We start from the raw sequence: 24,365 nt of genomic DNA, 5'->3' as shown, positions 1-24,365 counted from the left end.
GTCAACTGTGCATCTATTGTATCTCAAAAGGAAGGGCTCGATATATATAGGAACCCTCCGCAGTATGCTAATTTCACTAAGTACAAAGCTAAGAGAATAGCCAGGTATCATGTAATCGTTAATATTACATAACACTTACCACGGTAAGAAAGTAGACAAGATAAGAGTCCAAACCCCTTGGAGTGGGATTGAAAGATTCATGCAGTACCCATCACCTGGTAAGCTTCCTCATGATTTCGCCTGTAACAACATGCGCACATCAAATACATGGTACCGCCTTTACTACTCTGGGCGCTCTATCAAGATCAAAAGACCTGGCCCAGACGCCGCATACATCCGCCGCGCATGTGAGCTCTCAATCTGAAGCCGTGCGATCCGCCGTTTTGGAGGAGGTCTGATAAGCGAGTGTAACGCACTGCGTCCTTCTGGGTATTGCCGTGGTGGGACTGGGAAGACTAGACGGTGGGCACGACCACGAAAGTAAAGAGTGTGGACGGGCTGGTATGAGGTATCAGGGGGAGACCACGAGTGTCGTGGCTTGCCAACAATGACACGGGTGAAACCTTTCAGCAGCCTCAGGTGCTGATGAAGATTCATATATTTCCTTATATGTTCTTTTGCGTGACACAATCCTTCCTGGATGCATACATTCATTCAGAAAGTCAGATTTATATGTCCTCTCATAAAACTTTTGCTTCACGGAGGTCTCAATATAAACAAGCAAAACACATGCAAGTATTTCCAGGGTGCACACACGTCCATTATTAGTTAACTGTACGGTCCACCGCTTCGAGTATTGCGGTTCAATACCAGGCGTATCCAAACTGAAACAACCATAGCCAGCGGCAGTTGTTGCCGGCGAATACCCTTCCAACCAAGAATCATTACATCCCTCTATCATAGAGTCCCTCCCTACTTCTCGCGGCAGAACTCGCGGCCACGCTCGGTGCGGTTGGGGTCGCACACGAGGTTCTTGGTGGCGACGCAAGTCAAGCGGTCGCCGCCTGTCGCCGTGTGTCAGTCTCGTACCTTCATCTAGAGAGGGAGGAGGTGTTTTGGATCACGCATGGGGGCGGGTGCTTACAGTTGGCGCTGCCCGAGGGCACGCACTTGCCCTGCTGGCCGTTGACGGTGCAGAAGTCCTGCTTGAGGCTCGTGTTGGCGACGCAGCAGGAGCCCGACGGCACGGGCCGGTTGGCGTTGGACTGGCGGCGCGCGAGGCCGGCGGCGCCCCTGGTCCTCGACGGCCGAGGCGGCGCTGGCGAGGCCGGCCAGGGCGACGACGAGGGCGGGGAGGAGGGTGAATTGCATTTTGGAGGTTATCTGGTTTTTGAATGTTTGATGATTAAAGAGTTGAAGTGGCTGGTTGACGAGGATGGTACTGGTGAATGGGGAAAGAGGCCGGCCCTGGAAAGTATTATTAAACTTATGTCGAATAAGCTGTGCTGAGAGAATGGAATGCTTCATCCAGAATTTCGGGTAGTTCGAAGGCGGCAGCCCGAGGTCTTTATACAGAGGTCACGCGCGCACCGCAGCGCCTGGGTCTCGCGCGATCTTGCAGCCAATACTACACGGGGTCGTGTCCGGGCAGGGATGACCCCGAAGCTCCTGGGATGGGTAAGGGGACCAGCAGCCCACCGCGAGCTCTGATTGGCGGCGTCGGCTCCTGTCAGTCGTCGCCAAGGGACGCGGTTGCAGACAGCGAAAAGACCGGATGGATGGTGGAAGTTGGCAGGCGGGTTAGGTAGGATTAGCCCGCCCCTACCTACTCCCGAGTTGGGTAGGCTAAGATACTAGATGAGACGGGTTTCAGGGGCGGCCCCCACTCTCATTGGCCGGGCTTTGTTGCCAACCTGCTGGGTCTCAATAGCCAAAGCAACCAACGACTGCGACGTTTCGCGCACGGGTCACGGTTGCCAAGGGACAAAAAGAAGAAAATGAAGTGGTATTTACTAGATTCGTTTGTTGACAGCGGCTGGAACAGGCAGGTTGCGGGATTGATCCGTCTTGCGATTCCGGGCAGGCCATCTTGATTTAATTACCCTCATGGAGCTGGCGCACCTCTGGACAGTCGAAATGACAGAGCCATCCTCCGCAGCTTCGCTACCCCAAAACCCACCGCCGCTTATGCATATCTGCAAATCTCGACGAGCTCGATGGGGGCGCGTGGTGGGACTTTGATTGCCAGCCCCATGTCGGCCACGAGATGAAAAAAAAAGCAACCTTAAGTACATGCATGGTAGCTTGCTAGCGAACCTGCATTCAGCTGGCCCACTTGGGGGTGCACCCTTAAAAAGAAGCATATCAACCTTGTCAAGTTTCAGCGAGTTGCATCACCCAAACATGGACCATCGCCGGATTCGATCTGTCTTGATTCAGCGACGGCGGTGGACCAAGTGTCCATCCGCCTAACCATACTTCGAGTTTGAGGGCTGCGTGTTGTGTAAGCTACTGCTCACGTGTCGACCCTGGGTGGCCGGCGATCCTTTGAAATCCCGGAACGCCAGGACAATAAGGACGACGAGAGGGAGAGGAAATGCGTGCACAATAATAAGACATGCGAATATCGTAATCATATTCGCACATGTCCGTCTTTCGTCGCCAAGATCCCCCACTCTCTCCCTCCCCCTTCGCTGATCCGCAAGACCGCGCCCGCCGCCAACTCCTTCCCCTCCGCGACCCGGGACGACGACCACCTCGGCGACAGCAGAGGCAAACACTTCGACAAGGGGGAACGAACCAGCAGGGGTAGCCCACGACAGCACGAGTCGGCACCACGCCATGGGCGCATACTTGGGCGGGCAACACACACCAAAGCAGACAGACGCCACTGCCCCCATCGACGACCGAATCAGAGAGAACGAGCCCGCCCCGTCGCCAGGCTAACCCAGAACCGTCTCACGCCCGCCGACGCAGACAGGTCTGCAGTCTGCACCGGAACTTATTAGAAAGCCCCCTAACTGCGCTGCTTACCCGATTCCAGTCATCACTGGGGCTTTCATCAAATCCGTTCTCTCCGTCCCCCCGGTCCGGACGCAGCACATAGGCCACGACCCCGCTACCCGCTCCGCGAACTCGCGCCGCGTTGCGGCCTCGGGCGTACGGGAGTTGGAGTGCCCTCGGTTCGTCGCGAAGACGGGAAAAGCCATGCCGATGCAAAAGGGGGCGATCTGGGGACCCCACGAGTCCCCGACCCTCTCCCCCATGACTGGGGACCGTTTCCGACCGGGAGGAGTCGGGCATTCACAAAAGCCAGGACTGGCGTAGTCGGAAGGCCGGCGGTCTCTTGACGGCGGGCTACGAGCTACGGAAACACCTACGGATAACGACACGCAAATCGAGTGGTCGTGTGTCCAGAGGGACGTTACAAGCCATCACTGTTGAACGGGCTTCTCCCGCACCATAGCGATAGTAAATGCGGTCATGGCATATATAATTTGCCGAAGGCTGAAATGAGATGATAAATACCAAATCCAAATGAAGATTGCCTTGCCCAATCTGTCTCTTGGGCCAAGTCTCGCATCACCGACGGCCCGGATTCTGGTGGCACATCGTTTGATTGAATGCCTTTTGGTCCTCGGGCCAAGCATACCGCCATTAAGCAAACTCAAGTGTCCAGTCCTGGCTATCCCAGTCATCTCCACTGGGGCTCGCGCTTAAAAACCCATCGTCCAAGTTGTTGCCGTTTTCCATGGCCAGGTCTGACCAGTCCGGCAGGGGGCCAACCGTCTGGTAATAGATTGGGTAGGACCCCCAGATTCGTGCTTCTTCAGGGCTGATATCGGTATCGCCCGTGTCCTTTTCCCAAGCTGAATACCACTCAGATTGCCACGAATAAATCGGATCATCGACAGGGAGGAAGGGATCCCTTTTCGGTATTCCACGCCATATTTCGATGATCTCTTCAGGGTCACCCAAGTACCCAGGGTGAAAGTTGCAACGAATGAGCGAGGTTCGCCCAGCTATAATGTCCGCCATGGCTTGCGGAAAACGTCGGTATTCTCTTCGCCAGCCTTGGTCATAGTCATTGTCTTTGAACTCGTCATCAGGCACCAGTCCCCGGAGAATGGCCTCGGCCCTGGCCCTGGACCATTGAAGATCTCGGCTCACTGACTCGTGGAAGATTTGAGCAGACAACTGAGGAACAGGATCGCCATCGAGGATGAGCGTAAATGACTCCTCGGGAAGGTCCAAGTGCTCTACCACCCAACGCGCAATCGCCGGCGTGATTTGCATCTTGCACAAAAGCCTACGGCTACTTCTAGCACATGCTCTGTCAGGGTCATTGGTTTCGGTGTACTGAAGTATGTTCCTCCACAGGTTGACACGCCTCGTCACGTGCATCTTAGGGGTTTCGCGGAGGAATGGTAGAAGACCTTGCGCATGGCACTCGGCAAACGGTACCGACGGACGGTCCTCCTCCAGAACAACCTGGCGCATGTGAGATCTAACGTCGGGCACCGACCGAAGAAACCGAATGCACGCTGCGGCAACCGAGAACCTGTAGTAGAATCCTGTGTCCCACGGGGTCGGAAACTCGCGGTAAAGGAGTTGCCGTCGGCGGGCAACATCGTCATCGTCTTCGGGGATGCGCCACGGCTCGTGGCACATGCCAAGAACCCGGCTTGCACGAGACAGCCATGTTTGGTCCAAGTTGCCAGGAGGGTTCGTGTCGAGTACGCTTTGCAACGCGTAGGTGACGAAATCGCGGTAGACTGACAGAGCCTCGCCGTATTGGTTGGTATCCATGTACCGTAGAGCCTCCCACGGAAGGGCGACGATGGTCCAGCCGTACCCATCGTCAGGTTCCTGGACAATAGGGCGAACATCGAACCTCTCAATTAGATGCAGAAACTGGGGAAACCTGGAAGCCATCCGCTGCTTGGCTTCGGGGGAGATGCGGCCACGGGCTTGGTGGAGCAGCTCAGCCTCGGTGCTATACATGTTTTTCATGAGACAGAACAGGGCGTTGGCTCTGTGTTTGGTCTCAATGGAGCAGATGGTGTAGAACCTGACAATGTTGTGTCTGAGGGCCAGGCCGTCCATCTCGTGGGCGAATTGTTTGCAGCAAGACTGCAGAGCCATCAGGTTGGGCTGGTGGATTGGCCCTCCGGCTTTGAGCTGGTTAGTGGCGGGGTTGTAGACGTAGCCATGCTCGAGCGTGACGTATTCGCGGTAGATGAGGTCTCTAATCTCGCGCGGAAGGCCAAGAAAAGTAGATTCCGACGACATGGTGTGTGGATTGTGCAGTAGTAGAAGGATGAGTAAAATGGCATTAAGATCAAAAGTGGTTGCCCAGGAGGGATGGGTGGTTGAAGCTGTTGGAAATTGGTCACTCAATCAATTTGAAGATTGGGTAGCGGATGGAATTTGCAGGACCTAGACCTGAAAAACTGCACCTGAATACGCGGCAGCTGGCAGGTCGCGGGTGCTTGTGCAGCGCGCCCCCTCCCCACCAAGGTGGAAAAACCCCCAAAGACGGCGTGACTCTTTCGGAGAAGCACTCGATTAAGTACCTACCAATTGGCCCAATCAATTCCCACAGGCGGATAAATCAGTGCCCTTGACTTGTAGGCACCAACTAGCCGACCGGGGCAATTACCAACCTAATCCCCCAGCCCTACGTGCCCGTGGGCACAGGTACAGTGCACTGAATCCCTTAACTTGGTGCCCCCAGAGTCACCAAACTTTCAATCAAGACTTCAACTCCACGATCGCGCACATTTACTCTCTTTTGCACGGCAGCCAGGATATGGGGTTTTTTTTAGGGGCGGGGTCCCCCATTATTGATTTGATAGTTTTATATGACTTGTATATAAATACAGTTGACACAGGTGGTAAATAACAAATAGAAGGTTACGCAAATTGGCATTGACCCCGTACCAACACAAATGGGTATCAAATGGAAAGTAAAAAAATAAACATTCATCTGCAGGCATATCCTCAATCAGTTCAACTGTCTCATCGGCATGCTCATCGATCGGCATGGGGAGGGGAGGGGAGGGAGGATGAGGATGCGCAAAAAGTCACGACTTACCGATAGCAGATAACAAGTGCCAAGCCCCCTGTCCGCCACAACGCTCAACCACAGCTGCTGTCCCTCTATCAGTATCCATGCCATCAGTCTGGTCAGTCTTGTCGCATGGCGACACCAGCTTGCACGTACCCCGTCAACCCTCCACGGCATAGAGTTCAAGGCGAACCCGGGTCTGTTGGAACGCTCAAGTAAGCACAAAGCGTGATAGCCACACCGGCTGCGGAACGGAAACCCACCTCGCGATAGCATCATGTCCTGGAAGAGTCACTGTACTGTCGTACTCGTCTGTCAGTGCCGAAACAATGCGCCCAAGCAGTAGGTCAACCAACACGCACCTCGCTCGCGCCACATGAGCCCAACATCCATCGGAGAAAGCTGCAGCAACTGTTAGTTTGTCGTGACAGTGCTGACACCACAGCCGGGTTTTGCTAACCAATGTTGCGCAATAGAGGTAGAAAAAGGCGTCCAAGGGGGTTTCTGTATCCTATTAACGGATATGGGAGTCGCGCAGGTGTTGCTCCAAGGCCTCCTCGCTGCTAGAGGACAACAAAGAATGAGGGACACCTGTAGGTAAGTAATGTAGACCCTTTTGTAGGGGTAGCTGTTGACGCCATGTACTCCGCCATGCTCGCCTGTACAGAGCCAATCTCCGACTTTGCTACTCCTTCACTTGTACATCCATTAATCGATTATAATACTCTGGAATTACTTATGCTCGAAAAGAGCCAGAGCTAGAAACTGTTGACAGTCGTATGCTTTCCTTATGGCACTACAATCGTCCCTCCCCGCACCAAGGTGCTGATGCCACACGGCCATGAGTTATATGCTCCCTCTTGCAGCCGAGAGGAATCTGGTCATGGCCTTACACCTTTTGAAACTCAAAGAGAGAGGTCCCGTGTACCCGTCTTACCAGGCTCTTTCCGACCTCGCCAACCATGATCAACTTAAGCGTATGCCACCACACTTTACTCAGCAGTTGATATCCGCCCTGCGGATGCGGCCTTGCGATGATATGCTCCCAATCGTTCATCACTTTGATCCTAGCCTGCATGCCGTCTTTGTTGTCGTGGCCGAGGTAGCAACCAGTTTCGGGATTCTGAAAACCCATATGATTATTGCTCTCCACGCAATTCCAGCGGGAATTCAGGGTGGGTGTGGCCATTGATGCTGCGGGATCTTCAAGAAAAACCTGGCCATTCTTGTCGCAGACGACAGGGCGGCCACTGGCTTTCTCACTTATGATGTAGGTGTTCCCCGGCCACGGTACGGAGGGGAGGTGATTGCCGTCGTAGGTTTTATCCCCAATGATAGTCGGTGAATGGACGCAGTCACCTTCGCCGTCGAATAGTGAAGTGGCCGGTGTAGCGGTCGCCTTGCCGCCGAATGGCGACGGATATGCATCAGAAACGTCGTCCCGCGCCGTTATAAATGTCATCTTGCGGTTTGGCAGTATGTTGGGGCTGAAAGTGTAAAAACCGAGAACTTGATAAGTTCCCCAATCCTTCTAGGTGTCGTGTTGCAGCTACATATGGGTTGCTTCTCTTTGCTAAAGCATTGCAAATGCAGCGCTCCCCCTCTTCACCCCTCTTCACCCCTCTTCACCCGTCATCGGCGCGACAGCCAGGCACGCAACTGTACTTACTTGCTCCACCCATCGCAGCCTCGATTGGGTGGGTTTCAGAGCTGGCAGAAATTGTCGCATATGTCTGTTCGGTGTTGGCGGTTAACGATTGGATACCGGTTTGTTGTTGTTGGTTCGGGCTTGGTTGGCAAGAACCAACATGCAGCCGTGGTTGGCGGCCCTGGCCCACTTCACGCGGCGGCGGCCCGTTGCCTTGGCCGCGCCCATTTGGTACCACCACATCTCGAGGTCCGTAAGTCAGCGGCCTCCTGCTTCAATATCCACACCACATCTCCAACCAACGGCAACTGGCTTGAATGTATTCCATAATTCTGCCTTGGCGGGTTGCGAGAGGGGTCGGACCCTAACAGCTTGGGAGGCTGTGTGGTGATCTTGAGATGTTGGGCCGCCGTAAGGTTTCTAGATACTAGGATGCCTCCTCCTTTATATGTCACTATCGAGCCTTAAAACAATACCTCTCGGATTGAATTCCATTGCGATACCTGTTCTGTCGTCTACGGTGCATGCATCATATATGCGTATTTGTTTTATACTATATCGCTGGGATGCCAGGCATAAGAGTTGCAGACGGACCGTTTCGGGTGCACCGCGCGCAAGAGCGATATGATAGTCCAAGACCGGTAGACACGATGACCAGCGCCCATCTTCCTGGTCTTATCTTGTGGCTGCCGAAACAAGATCCCAGCCAGGAGACTATTCCCGGTATGGACGAGGGTGCTTACAATCATCCTGTCGTGGTATTATCCGCCTTTGCTCGGGATGGCAAGGTTATCATGTTACCCGTTCGTACAGCATCAAAGTGCTCCCCAATCTACCAGACATCATCAATGCGGGCACTGAAACTTCAAGATAGCTGACCTCCTTTGACGAGACGGATCTCCTGGAACGGCACAGAAAGAGTCCCCACAAGCGGAAGTCGTACTTGCCTATCGATCCAGCAAATGCCCATCCCGACAACGGCATGTTGCTACGGTTGAAGAACCCGTTACTACCACTGCGGAAGAAAAAGTTATATCAACACCAGATCAAAACACGAGATATCCCTCGATATATTGCGCCCGTACCAACGTAACGCCGAGTTCGTCCTGTCGAAAGCATCATACCAAGACCTGATTGAGTACTGCGGATTCCAACAACCGCTGCCCTCGCCTGCCCCAGAATGCGTCCCGGGGACATTCGAAAGAATCCCAACACCCTACACTCCAGCCCACCCCCCGTCTGGCGCCCGGTTCCAGGTCACCCGTTCTCCCATACTCGATACGGGATTGCGCAGATGGACCGACACAAACCCAACTTTCCTGAACCAGGGTCGTTCGCACTACACGACACATTACGGCACCGTGTCTGCAAACCATCACCCGGGTCACAGCCTCGCAATCACCCCGAGATCGGCTCAGACATACAGCGTGCCAGATTACCATGCTTCGCGGGTTGGCCGTTCAAGTTGGCAGTCCGATGCGCATGCTCGATCTAACATACCTTTCCAGGGTGACCCGGATACAAACGACCCAGGCTGCCCCGTTAATATCGGAGTGGTGATTTTGGTTGTAGCGATTTTATCTGTTTTTTACATTTTAGCAACATAATTTCCAGGCTTAGACTGGGGATGGTGGGTTAGCTATGTTTAGCCAGGGGCTCGTAGCCAAAACAGAATGGCCGCACCAGCGCGCAGTTTAGCTAGAATGAACTTGATTTGATATGGGTCAACAATAGGAACCTCGTCATCGGTCGAAATGTCTGCTGGGTCTTGCTCGCCGGTGGAAGCATTGGCCGCTGGTGGTGCCTTACTGATATTCTCCTTGCCGAACTGAGAGGAAAGTAAACAATCGACAATCTCGGGCGGCTCATAGACTAGTTTGTCTGACTGGTCAAGTTTGAGGGGCCTTATGCGCGGGTAGACTTTGGGTCGTAACCTCCTAGAAACGCCTTTGACCATTAGGTAGATTCCGGAGGTTCGTCGCCCGATGGTGGATTGTCGACGCCGCCACATCTCCTTCTCATGCTTCGCGACCACGAAAGCTCGGGTGGACGCCGAAACCTGCCATTGCTCAAATGGATGCAGGGCTCCCTTCCTCTTCTACTCGGCTTGGGCCTTGAGTTCTCGTTGTTCATACCGCTTGACGTTGTTCGTGACGAATCTCACGCTCCTCGTTGGTGATATCTCAATCTTCTCAACCATTGCGTAAAAGGGAACAGTGAGACATTCATTGAGACGATTCGTGTAATCATCAACATCGCCGGGCGCATTCAGCGGGTGAGACGTACCAAGGAGCTCGTGTGGGCCAAATCCGTTGTGCAGGCATCCCTTCACACCTTGTCGACATGCCGCCTTATCCATATCCTTTGTCTTGTAGAACGTGCGGGAGATACAAGAAACATCCATGTCGAGTTGAATGTCCATCAGGAGGTGGTCCTGTGGAAAAGACCTCCATTGCTTGGTGGACAGGTTGCCACTTCAAGATCTCTTCAGCAGAAAAAGCCAGATCGATGGTTGATTCAGTTCCGCCGTGGGAAGCTGTTTTCCTGAAGGTATTGTAGCCATCCCCACTAAGAACTCTCATGAGGCGATCGATGTCCAGGTGTTGTTCGTAGTTGTAGACATTGGTGACATGAATATCCCCACCGAGCGTCTGCAAGTGAAGCGTGGCAACATAGCCTCGGTTAGGATCTGTTTCTTCGGGCTCCGTCACACACCAATCACCAACTGGCATTAAAGAGTCAACGTGAAACGCCAAACGTTGTGTCCAGGCAGTTGGAGCTGCTAGCTGTTGATTTCTGGTTTGCAAGTCTTTGGCGAGCTTATATCCCGGCCACTTTCACTGCTAGCACCCAAGCTTCCTTCAAAGTCTCGAGACTGTCCTGGGCACTCATTGGTTAGCTCTCATTTAAGCTGTTTCCTCAAATGGCAAGGACGGACAATTAAGGTTGGCAGGACCGTTGAGCTGTGCGTGATCTGAACTCAACATCGAACTCAAACACGGTTCAGAGCGCTTGGCACTATCTTTTGATATCAATAAGATATCTTTGGGCACATGCCCACACATTCCAGAATCACTTTCAGGCTCCCAACTGCCGCGGTGCTTGGGTATGCATCAACATGGGTTCACCGTTACAGTGTCACCTCTATTCAGCCGTCGTTACCTGCGTTGGAGTGGGGCCATGCCGGCAGAACAGACGGGTAAATCGGTCACTTGGCATCATGGTTGCTTCTTCTCGTATTCTCGCCTGGTAACGTGGCATTCAGAGGAGGGGAACACGTTGACTTGTCAATATTTGTAGAGCACAAATGGCACGGGTACGCACCTGCTTCCATGTTCCATAACCACATTCACTCTCATTCCTAGACTTGGTAACTGGGTACTTGGAATCCTTCTTCGAAAATGAAGCTCTTCGCCGCCTTGTTTCTTTTCTCCTCCACCTTAGTGGCCGCTGCGCCAACCAGCGACACCGTCACCATCTCCGACTTCATGTACGCAGCGCCTGCAAATGGCTTGACGGTGGACGGCCAGCACGTCGACAGATACATGCGATTCAAGCTATCCGTCGACGACATCACATGCCAGGCCCTCGACGTCGACATCCCGGCAACTGGCTATACGTGCGATGACCCCGCGTACACCTTCGACACCCTGGACCCGGGTGTTCTGGACGCAACTTTCCTCATTCGCCTTTACCGTTCCGTTGGAGATGACGATGGGTACGTGTGGTTATCCTTGCGCATCCCAATATGTATCCATGATTATATATAGACTGATCGCTAAACCAACCATACAGTTCTAAGCTCTCCGGGGACTTCCGTATCATTGCCACTGGTCCTCTCTTCACCGGAAAGGTCCAGGTCGGCACTACGACCGGCACCCTTGAGCCCAGTCTGTAGAGCGTGGGCTCTCGGTTTTTTCAGGTGGCTCTTTGGACCACAACGTCCCCCTCTTCATGTCAAGTCGGGCAAATGCCACGGAACTCCATTAGCAGTCTAGTCTAGTCTAGAGAGCCAAACTTTACTCTATATTACACCATCTATGCATGAAACTTTTTCAAAACACCCAGCCCAACACCCACGTCCTCCACGGCCGCTTCGTGCTCGTGGGCTCGCGCAGCTTGCTCAGGCAGTACGCCCCCACGTTCCGCGGCCGGGCACTGTCGCAGCTGCAGCGGCACCCGACCCCGTCGTCCCGCTCCGGCGCCCAGCTCGGCTCCGCGGCGTTGAGCGGGCCCGACGCCGGCAGCTGCCCGTCGCGCGCGTTGGCCGGGCACTGGTAGTAGTAGTCGTGCCGGTACGCGAAGTCGGCGAAGTGGTGCAGCTTGCGCGGCTCCGCGAGCAGGTTGACGGCCAGCGAGTGCACGGCGGCGTCGCCCCACTGTCAGAGTAGACGAAATCAAGCGTTAGCAAGTAAGCAGAAGAAACGTAGGTCGGGAAGGATGAGTGCTGAGTACGTACCCGTTCGAAATAAAAGCCACCGGCCTTTTCCAAGTGGGCGTAGAGGCTCTGGTAGGGCGCGGCGCGGAAAAAGTCCAAATCGGCAATCTCGAAGTTGCTCCAGTAGTGGCAGAGGTTCCAGCTGTCCCCGCGGCGGTCCCGGTGCGGGAAGTGCTTCGCGAAGGTCCGGAGCGGCCACGGCAGCCGCGAGGGCGACATGGACGCCCTCCAGAGATCCGTGGACCGGATGCTGTGCGCCTCCTTCCAGTCCGCGACCTGGCGGAACAGGCTGGGGCACGTCGTCCCTTCTTCCCCCAGCGCGATGGTGTAGCCGTACACCTTCTTGTGCCGGGCCATCTCCACGAACGGGTCGTACGTGATGGAGCAGGAGAAGTCGACGTCGGGTTCGATGCGCCAGTAGTACTTGTAGTTCTTCAACGCTTCGAGCTTGTAGAAGGCACTTTGGGCCAGCCAATCAGTCAGCATTTCTCTCGCAGGCAATGATCCAGAGGTAGGTAGTAGTGCAGACAAACATACCCGGAGAAGAACCGACACATGTGGTGATACGACGTCAGTCCCCCGTACATAATCCCATCCCTGCCCTGCTTCTCAATGCTCGCCTGCGCCTTCTCCTTATCCATCGAAGCCGGAAACGTCCACTGCTCCGGCGGTATGACCTCGAACGCGACGCTCGCGTTCGTGGTGGCGCGGATGGTGGCCATAAAGTCCTCGCTCCAGGACCGATCATTCAAAAAAACGTACGGGTATCCGAACCAGCGGTTGAAGCGGCGCTCGATGCTCGCGACCGAGTGCTGCGCCGCGCCGGCCTCCTCGTTGCGCGCCAGCATGACAAGCGCGGCGCTCTCGCGCGTCTGCGCCGCGCTGGCGTTGCCGGGCGGCTCCTGACACGAGGTGTAGAAGGGCGGGTCGAGCTCGAGCTCCGGCGCCGGGATGCGGAACCGCGACACGTGGTAGCTGACCTCGAGGAGCAGGGCGAGCGCGAGCCACAGCAGCGGGCTCAGGTACCGCACGCGGCGGCGCAGCGGCTGCAAGACGGGGATTGGCATTGTTCGCCGGCGTGGGCGGTCCTGGCGGTGAAGAAGAAGGCGAGCGGGAAGGATGCTCGGAGGAGGCCGATGGCTGCTGGCAGTGAGGCCGGTTGGCTAGTGAGGCATGTTTTCTCTGCCTATCGCAATCTTTGGCACTTTTCGGTTCTGGAGGGTAATTCGAAAATTAAATAGATAAAAATAGTAAGGATTCGTTCTCAGTTGTCCATCCGTAGTGGAGCCGCCAAGTCCCTTCTTACCCCATATCGTCGAGTCGTCTCCCAATTGGGTTCTTGCCCATGTAGGTAGCACACACGAGTCAGACCGTTTTGCAGTGAGAAAAACAGGGATAATTCGGAGGCAAGTTCCGCTGATGTCAGCATTTAGTGGATATCGTTCCAAATTCACCCTGTGATCGCCCCCAGTACGCCGTACACTGAGGGTTGTGTCGTGGAAAAAAGGGGGCGCGTGCCGTGCCGCAGTGGCACAGCCAGCAGAGATCGACCAGACCAGGCAGCAGAATTTCGGCAGCAACTCGAGCGAGAAATAAGGGGGGGACAAGAATGAGAACAGCCGATTCTTTTTAATAATCCAGAGGAACTGCGATTTCTCGTAGGTCTTACTGTACCAAATCACCAACTTCGTTCAATATGAATATTTTGATTCCCGCCCATCGGCGTAAAAGACTGCTCCTCCCATTGGTCCTTAATTTCATCCTTATCTATTACTGGCTTCCTCAGATCTATCAGCTTGGCGATCGAGTCCGCCAAACGGGACCGTGGTCGACACAGTACCAACTCGAGCAAAAGTCCGTCCCCACGACGGATGAGCTCGACTGCCTGCACGGCAGCCTCCCCCAGCTAAAAGACGACGAGTTCTCTCCCACGGACCCGATTCCCAACCGCGTCCACTTCATCTACGGGCTGAGCAACCCGTACAACAAGCCCGGGGCGGGCCGGTTTGATTTCCTGTGCTACCTTGCAGTCCGAAGCGCGATTCTGGGATTGAAGGCCGACAAGGTCTTTCTGCACTACACGTACATTTCCGAACCGCCCTCGCCCGACCCGAATGCCGACCCGCGAACGAACCCGTGGATCAAACGGCTCCAGCACGACATCGAGCTGGTCCACCACACGCCCGAGGAGCTGGCGGGCCTCAAAAGCCGGCCCGAGGCCGTGTGGCAGGCGGCCCACATCTCGGACATTCTCCGCCTCAAGCTGCTGCAGAGCCAGGGCGGCATCTATCTCGACATGGACGCCTTCGGCCTGCAGCCGTGGACGGAGACGCTCCTGGAAGTCGCCGCGCGGCGTCGTGCTGGGCCACGAGGGCGGCAACCGCCAGGGGCTGTGCAACGCCATCATGGCGGGCCACGCCAACGGCACCTTCCTGCAGCGCTGGCTCGACGCCTACGACGGCGTCGACTTGAGCAGGAGTGGAACTACCACAGCGTCCTGCTGCCCAAGGAGATGCAGCTCGAGCACCCGACCGAGGTGTGCGCGCTTCCGCCCGGGGCGTTCTTCTGGCCCACGTGGACGTGGAACCATATCGACTGGATGCACACCGCGGTGGGAGCCCGGGGAGGCGCAGTACTGGGCGGCCGAGGTCAAGCGCAACGGGGGCGGTTTGTTTGCAGATCAGTTCGCTTACCACGCGTGGAGTCAGATGGCCTGGGACAGGTATCTGAAGCATTTGACACCCGAGGTTGTGCGCACAAAGGACACGAGGTTCAATGTCATGGTCAGGCGTTTTATTGGAGACGACGTGTGAGCGAGTGGCTGTCGTCTGAGATGATGTCCCTTTTGGGATCAGGATCGTTTTGAGACCAGCCACGGCAGGAGCAGCAGTATTAAGTCTCATGGACCTCGCTTAGCTCCATGTGCGAGCCAACCTAGGCTTCGCAGAGACCCTTATTCATGATTGTGCCGACAGGTAGCATTCAATCGCCTGTCGCTTGGTGTTTAGGTACCGTGCTTGGCAGGGCTGCTTCTTGGGTCCCCTTGCACTTGGGTCTATTTGGGTCTGCCCCAATGGCTTCTGGACCTCTCAAACCTCAGTGTGAGGCCTACATACTAGAGTTGGCATAGTCGCAGATTTGCTGAAAGATGGCAGCAAGGTCTCTCCGGGTTCCAGGGGAAGGGATTCGGGATTCAGGGGAGAGCGGGGCCGGGGAGACCCCGCCCCCGCGCCCGCATAAATAATGCAAAGCCATGCCCATCAACGTAGACTTATGCAATAGCTCCCATTGAATTAAACATTGAGCTACTAAAACCCGGCGAGACGGACTAGGAAGGTGACGCTTGAAAGTACCACAACCTTATCTCAAAGTTCCAGACGCCAATTTCCACCTACATATGCAGTGCTCGTCTAACTTTAGCTGCAAGCGACAGCGCCGAAGCGGGTCGTCTCTCGTATAATACAGTGGCTACCTCAGTACCTAAAACACCCCCAAAACAGGTCCGTACGTTTGTACCTCTGAGTCGTTGCCCGTCCTTGGCTGTTTCGGGTGACTCACAACGGACGGATTATTAATGAAGGCGGTGAAAAACGCTACCCGGGCAACCAAAGCTATCGTGCGATTAACGATAATAACCCTGGACTTGGGGTTGATACTGTAAAGGACAGCGAAAACGCCAAACACGGAAGTTCCTACGTTAAGTGCTTATGGTTGTCCGACATACGATAGTAGTACAAGTATGAACTCCTCGTCCCACTCTTGCATTCATTCTTTCTCGTCACTTTCCGCTTGACTGGATCTGTTTCGCTTCGTCGAAACTTCCATATCAGCTCGGAACACACCCGGCCAGAATGGACTCGGATGACAAAGTCAAAAGGATCTTGGACCGCCAAGTCCACGGTCTAGCGCCGGATCCTTTCGCCAAAAAGAGCCTCTATAGCTACTCGACGCCGCGGGACAAGGTCATCATCGTCATCAGTTTCATCTGCGCCATCCTCGGCGGCGTCTTGAACCCCCTCATTTCGGTACGGTGATGGTCCGCTCTTCTGACGGGGAGAGAGCGTCTTTCACTACTAACCATCGCCAGGTCATCTACGGCCAAACCGTGGGCACGCTCGGGACCCACCACCAAACCCGCGCCGGCTCCCCCGACTCTGGTCCCGACCCCGGTGCGGCCGACGCGCGCCGGCAGCTCCTCCGCTTCACGCTCTACTGGGTCTACCTGGCCGCCGCCATCTTCGTGCTCATCTACGCCGCGACGGTCGGCTTCTACTACGTCGGCGAGCGCGTCGCGCGCGCCCTGCGCAACGCCTACCTCCGGTCCGTCGTCCGCCAGAACATGGCCTTCTTCGACGCGCACGCGCCCGGCGCGGTCGCGAGCCGCATCATGTCTGACATGACGCACGTGCAGGAGGGCATCACGAGCAGGCTGGCCATCGCGCTGACCGCCCTGGCGACCTTCTCGTCGGCCTTTGTCGTCGCTTTGGTCGTGCACTGGAGGATCGCGCTCGTCGTGAGCCCGGCGTATGTCTTGATGGCCTTGTTCGGGTCGCTCAGCGGGGCGCGGGTCGTGCAGTACCACCGGGAGGCAAAGGTGGCGAGCGAGAAGGCCTCGGGTCTGGCGCACGAGACTATCTCGTCGATACGCCAGGTTTACGCGCTCGGGATCCAGCACCGTCTCGCTGCGAAGTACGACGGCTTTCTCAAAGAGGCCGGGCGGCCGAGCCGGAAGGCGCTCTACCTCCTCGGCCTATTCACGGCGTGGTGCCAGCTCCTTCCACCCTCGGTCCACGCCCTCACCTTCTGGGCCGGTTCCCAGTTCCTAGTTCAAGGCGGCGCGTCCGTCGCCCAGATCAGCACCATCGCCATCGTGGTCGTGATGGGCGCCTTCGGCATTGTGAGGATCGCGCCGGCCGCCCAGGCCCTGGTGGCCACCGTGTCCAGCGCCAGCGTTATCTTCCGCGAGATGGCCCGTCGCTCCCCGCAGGACCCCTTTGATCCGTCCGGTGCCGTCATCGAAGGCTTCAAGGGGAACATCGAGCTCCGCGGAGTAAGTCTGGTGTACCCAAAGCGCCCGGACGCACAGGTCATGAAGGAGGTTTCCTTCAGCTGCCCCGCCATGAAGACGACGGCCATCGTGGGGACTTCGGGAAGTGGTAAAAGCAGCATCATCAACCTCTTGGAGCGATTCTATGAACCCACTAGCGGGGAAATATGTGAGAGAACCCCCTTCAAGTCGCGTATCCTGGTACTTTGAGAAACACTGATGCTCATACTTGGCTCGCCTTACGTAACTCAGATCTGGACGGCGTCGACATACAATCCCTCAATCTGAGATGGTTACGCGGGCAGATTGGCCTTGTTCGACAGCAGCCGATCTTGTTCGATACAACGATCTACGAAAACATCCGTTACGGCAGACTTTATTGCGATTCTGACCAAATAATATCCGCGGCGAAAATGGCGAACGCCCACAACTTCATCATGACTCTGCCCGAAGGGTATCAGACACGGGTGGGCGAGAACTCCACGCAGATCTCAGGAGGCCAGAAACAGCGGATCGCGATCGCGCGGGCACTGATGCGAGACCCCAAGATCCTGCTGCTGGACGAGGCGACCTCGGCCTTGGATGCGACGTCGGAATCCATTGTACAGTCGGCCCTGAACCGGGCCTCCGAGCACCGTACCACGATTGTGATTGCCCACCGGCTCAGCACGATCCGGCACGCCGATAACATTGTCGTCATGTCGCATGGATCTGTGGTAGAGCAGGGGACCCACGCCGACTTGATAGCGCTGGATGGCCACTATGCCCGTCTGGTTCATGCCCAGAAGTTACGAAACCGCCACAAAGATGACGAAGTAGAGGACGAAGATGCTTCCACCAAGTCATCAATCGCCCCTGCCGAAGAGGAAGACACCCCCCTTATTCTGGACCCGGATATGGAACGAGAGCCCATTACTAATTCCGAAGGGCTGAAGCCATGGGGTTTAGGTAACTCTCTGGCACTCATTATACGTATGAACCGGGCCGAGCGATGGTACCTGTTGTTTGGGCTGGTCTGTTCCATTGTCGCTGGCTTGTCGCTACCGGGGTTGGTACTCCTTACACAACTTTCATTTCAACTGACTATAGGACTAACCTGGTGATCTAATAGACAGTCCATCGTGTTCGCCAAGTCTCTCGAAGCCATATCTCTACCTTCATCCGAATACGACAAGCTCCGGAGCCAAGTCAATCTGCTGGCATGCATCTTCCTCGCCATCGCGGCTGTCATCTTCATCTTCTACATTGGCCTAGGCCTCGCCTTCGCCTACTCGACCGAGCGCCTCAGCCGCGCCGTCCGCGCCTCCTGCCTCCGCTCCATCGTGTCGCAAGACGTCGCGTTCTTCGACCGCGAAGCCCGCTCGACCGGCGCCCTGCTCGCCCTCCTGACGACGAGCGCCGACGCGCTCACGTCCCTGAGCGGGCCTGTCCTCGGCGGCACGCTCTCGTTCTTGTGCACCATCTTCGGCGGCGTTGCTCTGGCCGTCGCGCTCGGCTGGAAGCTCGCCCTCGTCTGCGCCGCGACGATCCCGATGGTCGTCGCGTGCGGTTGGGTCCGCATGCAGATGCTCGCCATCTTCGACGCGCAGACGCGGCAGAACGGCGTCGACGCCGCGGCCTTCGCGACCGAGATCGTGAAGGTGGCGGGGACGGTCGCGAGTCTCGGGCTCGAAGATTTCGTGCTGGAGCGGTACGACGGGTTTTTGGCGAGGCAGGCTGAGCAGTCCCTGGGCTCCATCTTGCGCGCGTCGGGGCTCTACGCGGCGTCCCAGTCCGTCGTCTACCTCGCCAGTGCGCTCGCGCTGTGGTACGGCGGGACGTTGCTGCTGAACGGGGAGTACACCGTGTTCCAGGTCTATGTCTGCTACGGCGCGTTGATCTCGGGCGCGCAGATTGCTGGGTCTATCTTCGCGTTTGCGCCGGATGCGAGTAAGGCAATTACTGCCGGGCGGGAGATCGACGACATGCTGGATCGCGGACATGACGATGGCCAAAACTCCCTTTCTTCCGCAAGCCAAGCCAACAGAAAGCCGCCAAATGCAGTAGCAAGTGTTGAAGGGCAGCAACACCAGTTTCATATACAGTTCAAGAATGTCACGTTTGCTTACGAATCCAGGAGATCCCGCCCAGCCTTGGACAACTTCAACCTGGCCATCCGCCCCGGCCAGTTCGTCGCCCTAGTCGGTCCGAGCGGCTGCGGCAAAAGCACGGCGCTATCGCTGATCGAGCGCTTCTACACCCCGACCGCCGGCACCATCTTCGTCAACGGCCAGGACCTGTCCACCGCCGACCTGACAGCGCACCGCAGAACCGTCTCCCCTGGTTAGCCAAGAAGCCGTACTCTTCTCCACCTCGATCCGCGAGAACATCGCCATGGGCCTCCCTGGCGGCGACCAAGTCGACGACGAAGCCATCTGGACCGCGTGCCGCCAAGCCAACATCGCCGACTTCATCGCCTCGCTGCCCGAGGGTCTCTCGACCCCCGTCGGCCCGGCGGGGGGCTGCTGAGCGGCGGGCAGCGGCAGCGCCTCGAGATCGCGCGGGCGCTGCTGCGGGACCCGGAGATCCTGCTGCTGGACGAGGCGACGTCGGCGCTCGACACGGAGTCGGAACGGGTAGTGCAGGCGGCGCTCGAATCGCTCGCGTCTCAGTCCGGGCAGAAGAAGAGGACGACGATCGCGGTGGCGCACCGGTTGAGCACGGTGCGGAAGGCGGATCTGATTTGCGTGGTGGAGCGGGGGCGGGTGGTGGAGATGGGGACGCATGAGGAGTTGGTTCGGGCTAGGGGGAGGTATTGGGAGTTGCTGGAGATTCAGGATTTGCAGTAATAGTTGGACATTGATGAGTTCCCAGTGGGTTTTATGGGATAACGCCTGAGAGAGAGAATAGATGCCAAATTGAGCTTGAGTTAATCTCCATTTGGGCGGAAGGGTTGTCATACTGTTTAGACAAAAAAGGGGCTTTTTGTATCCAGTGATGTTAAATAGGAGCATTGGGCTCTGTAAAGGGGGGCGAGAGTGACATCCACTCAAAGGTATTGACGAATCAGAATATTCAATTATGGCCTCGCTCGTTTCTTCTCTGGATGGTCACACTCCAGAATGACGAATCCGAACGCGTCCATATGATAGTTAATAAGGTGTCGACGAGTATCACCCGCCCCTTCAGTCACAATGAGAGGTCCGTTTAGCTTAGCGGCAAAGCAGCCGGTTGTTGATACGAATGTATCGTAGACAACACGGGCGACACTGGTTCGAATCCAGTAACGGGCAGATTTGCTTACCTCTTTTTATATCCCGATGGAGGCGTTGCTTTTTGGCCGTCGTGGAAGTATGTCTGGAGCAGGAACATGTAGAAGACGCTGGGTTTCCTTAAAACCTGGTTCACACCACTCGATACCCTAAAGGGAGAAAATTGACGATAATTTCTGAGTGGTGGTAAGCATTATAGTGAGGCAGAATTTTATTGGCATTGGTTCCCTTTCTTACCACAAATGAGACTTTTTGTCAGTGCAATTGGTTCGTTCCCACGCCTTCGACTCTCCATGCTGGACCGCCGATAGTAAAGCTAACAAGCACACATCCGGCACAATGATAATTGCTATACTTCCATCAGTGGTCCAAAGCTAATAGTGATTCTGAACCCTCCCAACTAAGTTGAATTTTATATTTACCATCATCTTGGATAGCTTTCGTATGGTAATCTTCACAGCTGCCATTAGGTGAAGGGAGCAAGACTCTTGAGTAAGTATTTATCATGATATATAGAAAGAATTGAAGCGCTACATGGCCATCTATATTAATACAGTTAAAGCCCAAGGACTGGGGTATTTTCCGAGTGTCACATCGCCAGCCCATTGATGACAACCTCATGCTGCACCCGAATAAACGAAGACTTCCTCTGCCTCTGATTGCCAGACCCCACGCCATCCCCACCACCACCGTCACCGCCACCGCCGGCGCTGATCTCCACGGCGTTCCCCGTCCGCAGCCCCATCGCCCGTGCCTTCCCGTCCGGCCCGCCGTAGACCGCGGCCGGGTACGAGATCCGCGTCTCATTGCTCCGGCTCCGGCTTCGGCTGGCGGTGCTGGCGCCGACGTCGCGCAGCTCGATCTCGACGCTGGCGTCGGACGCCTCGTCCAGGAACGTGTTCCGCCTCGGCGGAATCTGGACCGGCCTGGGCGCGGCATCGTCGTCGTCGTCGTCGTCGGCGGTATCCCTGTTCCTGCTCCTGTTGTGGCTGTAGCTATGGCTATGGCTGTGGCTGCGTGTGTTGTGGTTACGCTCCTCCGCCGCCGTCCAATCGTCCCGGTTCTCCGACCGCCCCGGGTCCGTGCGGGCCGCCATCGTCTCCTCCCGGTCGCCGCCGCTGCCCTTTGCCGCTGTCGATGTTGGTCCACGTCTTGGTGGACCTCCGCGCGCGCGTGGCGCTGCGGAGCCCGCAGCCGCCGCAGCTGCCGCAACCGCCGGTGCTCTCGAGGTCTTTGGGCTGCCAGTGCCGAGATCCGCCACCGCCGCCGCCGGCGCCGCCACCGGCACGGTTGCTGCTGCCGATGGTGCGGGAGAGGGAGAGGAAGACGCGCGGGAACCAGCGGATCGCCAGGGGTCGCAGGGTGGGGAGGCTGACGCAGATGATGCCGGTGCAGGCTTCGGCCATGGACCAGATCTGATGGTGGGATGGTGTGTCAGCTTGGTAATGTTGCATGGGATAAGCGGATGTTGGGGTACTGATGCCTGTGCTAACCGTTGTGTCTACGTTATCCCACGTGATGTCCGCTCCCTGCGGAAGATACTTGATGCGAATCAAGCTTATCGCGCTTGTCCTGATGGTTGAAAAGATGGTACCGTTAGATTCTAGTCTCCAATAAAAACGTATATACACGCTCCTGGTAGTGATACAGAGGAAGAGGACCTACAGGAAGCCCAAACAGAAAATGCCCCCTAGGGCCAGCTTCTGGGCGCGAGGCAGGTTCAAGCCCTTGACGATCGGCAGTGGGAGCAGCAATATCAGGATATCTGCCAGGATGTTTCCCGCGGCGGCAATGTACCCTAGATGACTGTCAGAAACCATGTGAAAAGAAGAGGTGCTATGTTTGATGTTGGACTATCTTTCCCGTAGGCAGTGGGGCAAAGATTCAGCATGAGCGGACTGGCTCAGAGATCGGGGCCGGGCAAAGGGGGTGTGACCTTACATCCAGGTACGATCGGCAAGCATTGGACCTCCGGCCCGGGCTCCCAGAAACCAGAGATGGGATCACATTGGAACACGGCGAGACCAATTTGGGACCTGTGACAGAGAAGAAATGATGTGAGACGTGACCACAGCCAACACAAAACGTTTTGAAGATGGAGCAATAGTTACAGTGTCCAGATGCCGACGAAAGTCGTCGCAGCGTAGATCAGGATCCGCATCGTCTTCGAGTTCATGATGCGGTAGTATTGGGCGAGGAAGCAGAGCTTGAACGATGCGATGGAAAGATTGTAGAAGATGATCATGACGTAGAAGGTCTGTGGTGTGTGCGCACGTGGCACAAACGGCTGTTAGATAAAGTTTCCCGTGGCAAGGACGTAGGGTAGGGATGGATCGACGATGATGACGACGGACCTTGAAGTAGTCGGTGAGCTCGGATTTCGGCAGCGTTCCGATGTGGCGTCCCAGACCCTTGGTGACCACTGGTAGTAGTCCGTCAGCCGGCCAGCCCTCTCGCCAATTTTCTTCCAGTCCAACACTCACGGTCCAACGCGATTGCTCCAAAGGCGTAAATGATGGTTAGGGCGGCCAGGCAGAGCCAGTCGTCGAAGCCGACGAGGCCCAGGATCACGGCGCGCGTGTAGAGTCGGAGGTAGACGGCCGCGGACGCGAGGACCATGAGGGCCGGGAGTATGATATAGAGGACATGCTGCCTGTTTTCGTCGGAAAAGAGCTCGGGGTTGTCGATGGGGTTGATGTCCATCTTGGCGGCAGTTTACTGGTGGCCGGCCCAGCAAAGCCTTTGGGATTGATCGTCCGGCGTGTTTGCGGTTGCGGTTGAGTTTGTGTGTAGATTGACGCGGATGGCGCGCGCGAGAGTTGGGACGAACAAACGAGCAGATCCCATTAGCATTATATCAAACGACAGGTGTGTTCATTCTTGCTCAGGACACTGCATATTCCGCATTTGCCGCATCCAGGCCTGCCGATCCGGCCGATCCCAGCAGGGTACCAGCGACTGTCACTGCCTGACTGGATGATGGTGCAGCGCACGCTCCTGGTGTTTACGGCCAGGTTTCATTCTCGATGGAGGTTACACTGCCTGTCCCTGCAGTTGACAGGGAAGTATAAAGTATGACTTGCATGTTGCCCCTGCAAGGCAGCACTCTTTCCGGTATTGGCCTCCGCCAGTGCATGATGGCGGCGAACGGGCCTCCGACATACCGACTGCCCTTGGTTTTTTGGTGGTTTCCGGGCGCATCACCCACCGTCCGCTGCCCACTTTGGCAAGGTTGGTCCTTGGTCCAGAGCAGGGTCCGATACGTTGTATCGCTGCTGAGCAAGAGCTTATTCAGTCCTGCACGTGGCTCTGGGCTTTGGCGAAGAACTTGTACGTGTACTGGGTCAGCATTTGTGTTTAGGTTACGGGCCGCACGGGAAATTATCTTGGTAGATCGGCAAAATCGATAAGGTTACGCCCCTTTTTGGACAATGACCACTTCTATAAACTGGGGAACTGCCCTACACAGTGCCCATGGAGTCGCGGCGTCTCATGGTCGATAAGGAGCCGTCAGCCCGGGTCTTTACACCCACGCCATCGGATGTTTGACTCTTAGCCATACACAACATGACAAGCCGTCCAATGCAGGAAACGGAGATACAATTGGGACGCTTCTGGCCACCACGGTCAACCCATGACTGACTGACCCAATGGCACCTGGCCGAAACTCGGCAACAGCCTAGACAGAAGCGAAGTGGCAGTCCTACCGTGCGAGTCAGCTCCCTTGTTGCAGATATGTATCCAAGTGGGGGTCCCTGTTGCGAATTGACCTATTTGGTCCCCCCGGCACCCCGCCGGCGTCGAGCCCGACGAATCAAGTGGCGATGTGCCCCCGGTCAAACGCACAATTTATAAGCAGCAATCCCATAAATACCGGTTCATTTCAGGAATCTGCAGGCAAGCCCACTATTCAAGGTTGTGTTTGCTCCAGCGCTCAGACGTCGTTTCAACGAGAATGCGACGACACTTCG

At 56.0% G+C, this 24,365-nt stretch overlaps 12 protein-coding genes across 12 annotated transcripts; 5 read left to right on the top strand and 7 right to left on the bottom strand.

The window, feature by feature from the left end:
• Positions 1-1,080: 1,080 nt before the first annotated feature.
• PG997_014037 (uncharacterized protein) lies at positions 1,081-1,311 on the bottom strand (the record flags this gene model as incomplete). The annotated part of the gene is made up of 1 exon (XM_066818351.1): positions 1,081-1,311. The coding sequence occupies one exon, from the start codon at positions 1,309-1,311 to the stop codon at positions 1,081-1,083; it is 231 nt and encodes a 76-aa protein (XP_066664043.1).
• Positions 1,312-2,969: 1,658 nt separating this feature from the next.
• On the bottom strand, positions 2,970-3,206 carry PG997_014036 (uncharacterized protein; the record flags this gene model as incomplete). Its single annotated transcript, XM_066818350.1, has 1 exon — positions 2,970-3,206. The coding sequence occupies one exon, from the start codon at positions 3,204-3,206 to the stop codon at positions 2,970-2,972; it is 237 nt and encodes a 78-aa protein (XP_066664042.1).
• Positions 3,207-3,597: 391 nt separating this feature from the next.
• PG997_014035 (uncharacterized protein) lies at positions 3,598-5,232 on the bottom strand (the record flags this gene model as incomplete). The annotated part of the gene is made up of 1 exon (XM_066818349.1): positions 3,598-5,232. One exon carries the CDS (start codon positions 5,230-5,232, stop codon positions 3,598-3,600), a length of 1,635 nt encoding a protein of 544 aa, XP_066664041.1.
• A 1,510-nt stretch (positions 5,233-6,742) lies between these two features.
• PG997_014034 (dynamin family) lies at positions 6,743-7,901 on the bottom strand (the record flags this gene model as incomplete). The annotated part of the gene is made up of 3 exons (XM_066818348.1): positions 6,743-6,775; positions 6,948-7,541; positions 7,776-7,901. The coding sequence occupies 3 exons, from the start codon at positions 7,899-7,901 to the stop codon at positions 6,743-6,745; spliced, it is 753 nt and encodes a 250-aa protein (XP_066664040.1).
• Positions 7,902-8,308: 407 nt separating this feature from the next.
• Positions 8,309-9,278, top strand: PG997_014033 (uncharacterized protein; the record flags this gene model as incomplete). Its single annotated transcript, XM_066818347.1, has 4 exons — positions 8,309-8,461; positions 8,533-8,642; positions 8,704-9,214; positions 9,273-9,278. 4 exons carry the CDS (start codon positions 8,309-8,311, stop codon positions 9,276-9,278), a joined length of 780 nt encoding a protein of 259 aa, XP_066664039.1.
• A 25-nt stretch (positions 9,279-9,303) lies between these two features.
• PG997_014032 (uncharacterized protein) lies at positions 9,304-10,062 on the bottom strand (the record flags this gene model as incomplete). The annotated part of the gene is made up of 2 exons (XM_066818346.1): positions 9,304-9,562; positions 9,794-10,062. The coding sequence occupies 2 exons, from the start codon at positions 10,060-10,062 to the stop codon at positions 9,304-9,306; spliced, it is 528 nt and encodes a 175-aa protein (XP_066664038.1).
• A 997-nt stretch (positions 10,063-11,059) lies between these two features.
• On the top strand, positions 11,060-11,556 carry PG997_014031 (uncharacterized protein; the record flags this gene model as incomplete). The annotated part of the gene is made up of 2 exons (XM_066818345.1): positions 11,060-11,376; positions 11,454-11,556. 2 exons carry the CDS (start codon positions 11,060-11,062, stop codon positions 11,554-11,556), a joined length of 420 nt encoding a protein of 139 aa, XP_066664037.1.
• A 157-nt stretch (positions 11,557-11,713) lies between these two features.
• PG997_014030 (uncharacterized protein) lies at positions 11,714-13,163 on the bottom strand (the record flags this gene model as incomplete). The annotated part of the gene is made up of 3 exons (XM_066818344.1): positions 11,714-12,037; positions 12,118-12,556; positions 12,634-13,163. 3 exons carry the CDS (start codon positions 13,161-13,163, stop codon positions 11,714-11,716), a joined length of 1,293 nt encoding a protein of 430 aa, XP_066664036.1.
• A 629-nt stretch (positions 13,164-13,792) lies between these two features.
• Positions 13,793-14,909, top strand: PG997_014029 (uncharacterized protein; the record flags this gene model as incomplete). The annotated part of the gene is made up of 2 exons (XM_066818343.1): positions 13,793-14,317; positions 14,439-14,909. 2 exons carry the CDS (start codon positions 13,793-13,795, stop codon positions 14,907-14,909), a joined length of 996 nt encoding a protein of 331 aa, XP_066664035.1.
• A 1,038-nt stretch (positions 14,910-15,947) lies between these two features.
• Positions 15,948-17,353, top strand: PG997_014028 (P-loop containing nucleoside triphosphate hydrolase protein; the record flags this gene model as incomplete). Its single annotated transcript, XM_066818342.1, has 2 exons — positions 15,948-16,121; positions 16,184-17,353. 2 exons carry the CDS (start codon positions 15,948-15,950, stop codon positions 17,351-17,353), a joined length of 1,344 nt encoding a protein of 447 aa, XP_066664034.1.
• A 203-nt stretch (positions 17,354-17,556) lies between these two features.
• PG997_014027 (multidrug resistance protein 3) lies at positions 17,557-19,971 on the top strand (the record flags this gene model as incomplete). Its single annotated transcript, XM_066818341.1, has 3 exons — positions 17,557-18,191; positions 18,255-19,465; positions 19,613-19,971. 3 exons carry the CDS (start codon positions 17,557-17,559, stop codon positions 19,969-19,971), a joined length of 2,205 nt encoding a protein of 734 aa, XP_066664033.1.
• A 1,012-nt stretch (positions 19,972-20,983) lies between these two features.
• On the bottom strand, positions 20,984-23,097 carry PG997_014026 (Satratoxin biosynthesis SC1 cluster protein 4; the record flags this gene model as incomplete). The annotated part of the gene is made up of 7 exons (XM_066818340.1): positions 20,984-21,374; positions 21,427-21,966; positions 22,060-22,192; positions 22,336-22,430; positions 22,506-22,681; positions 22,749-22,816; positions 22,878-23,097. The coding sequence occupies 7 exons, from the start codon at positions 23,095-23,097 to the stop codon at positions 20,984-20,986; spliced, it is 1,623 nt and encodes a 540-aa protein (XP_066664032.1).
• Between the last annotated feature and the right edge of the window lie 1,268 nt (positions 23,098-24,365).

The sequence above is a fragment of the Apiospora hydei genome, assembly GCF_038363865.1.
Source record: "Apiospora hydei strain CBS 114990 chromosome Unknown utg000009l_segment0_segment0, whole genome shotgun sequence".
In the NCBI taxonomy this organism is placed as follows: Eukaryota; Fungi; Ascomycota; class Sordariomycetes; order Amphisphaeriales; family Apiosporaceae; genus Apiospora; species Apiospora hydei.
Note: the sequence above shows the minus strand (reverse complement) of the source record. Positions and strands in the feature narration are given on the sequence as shown.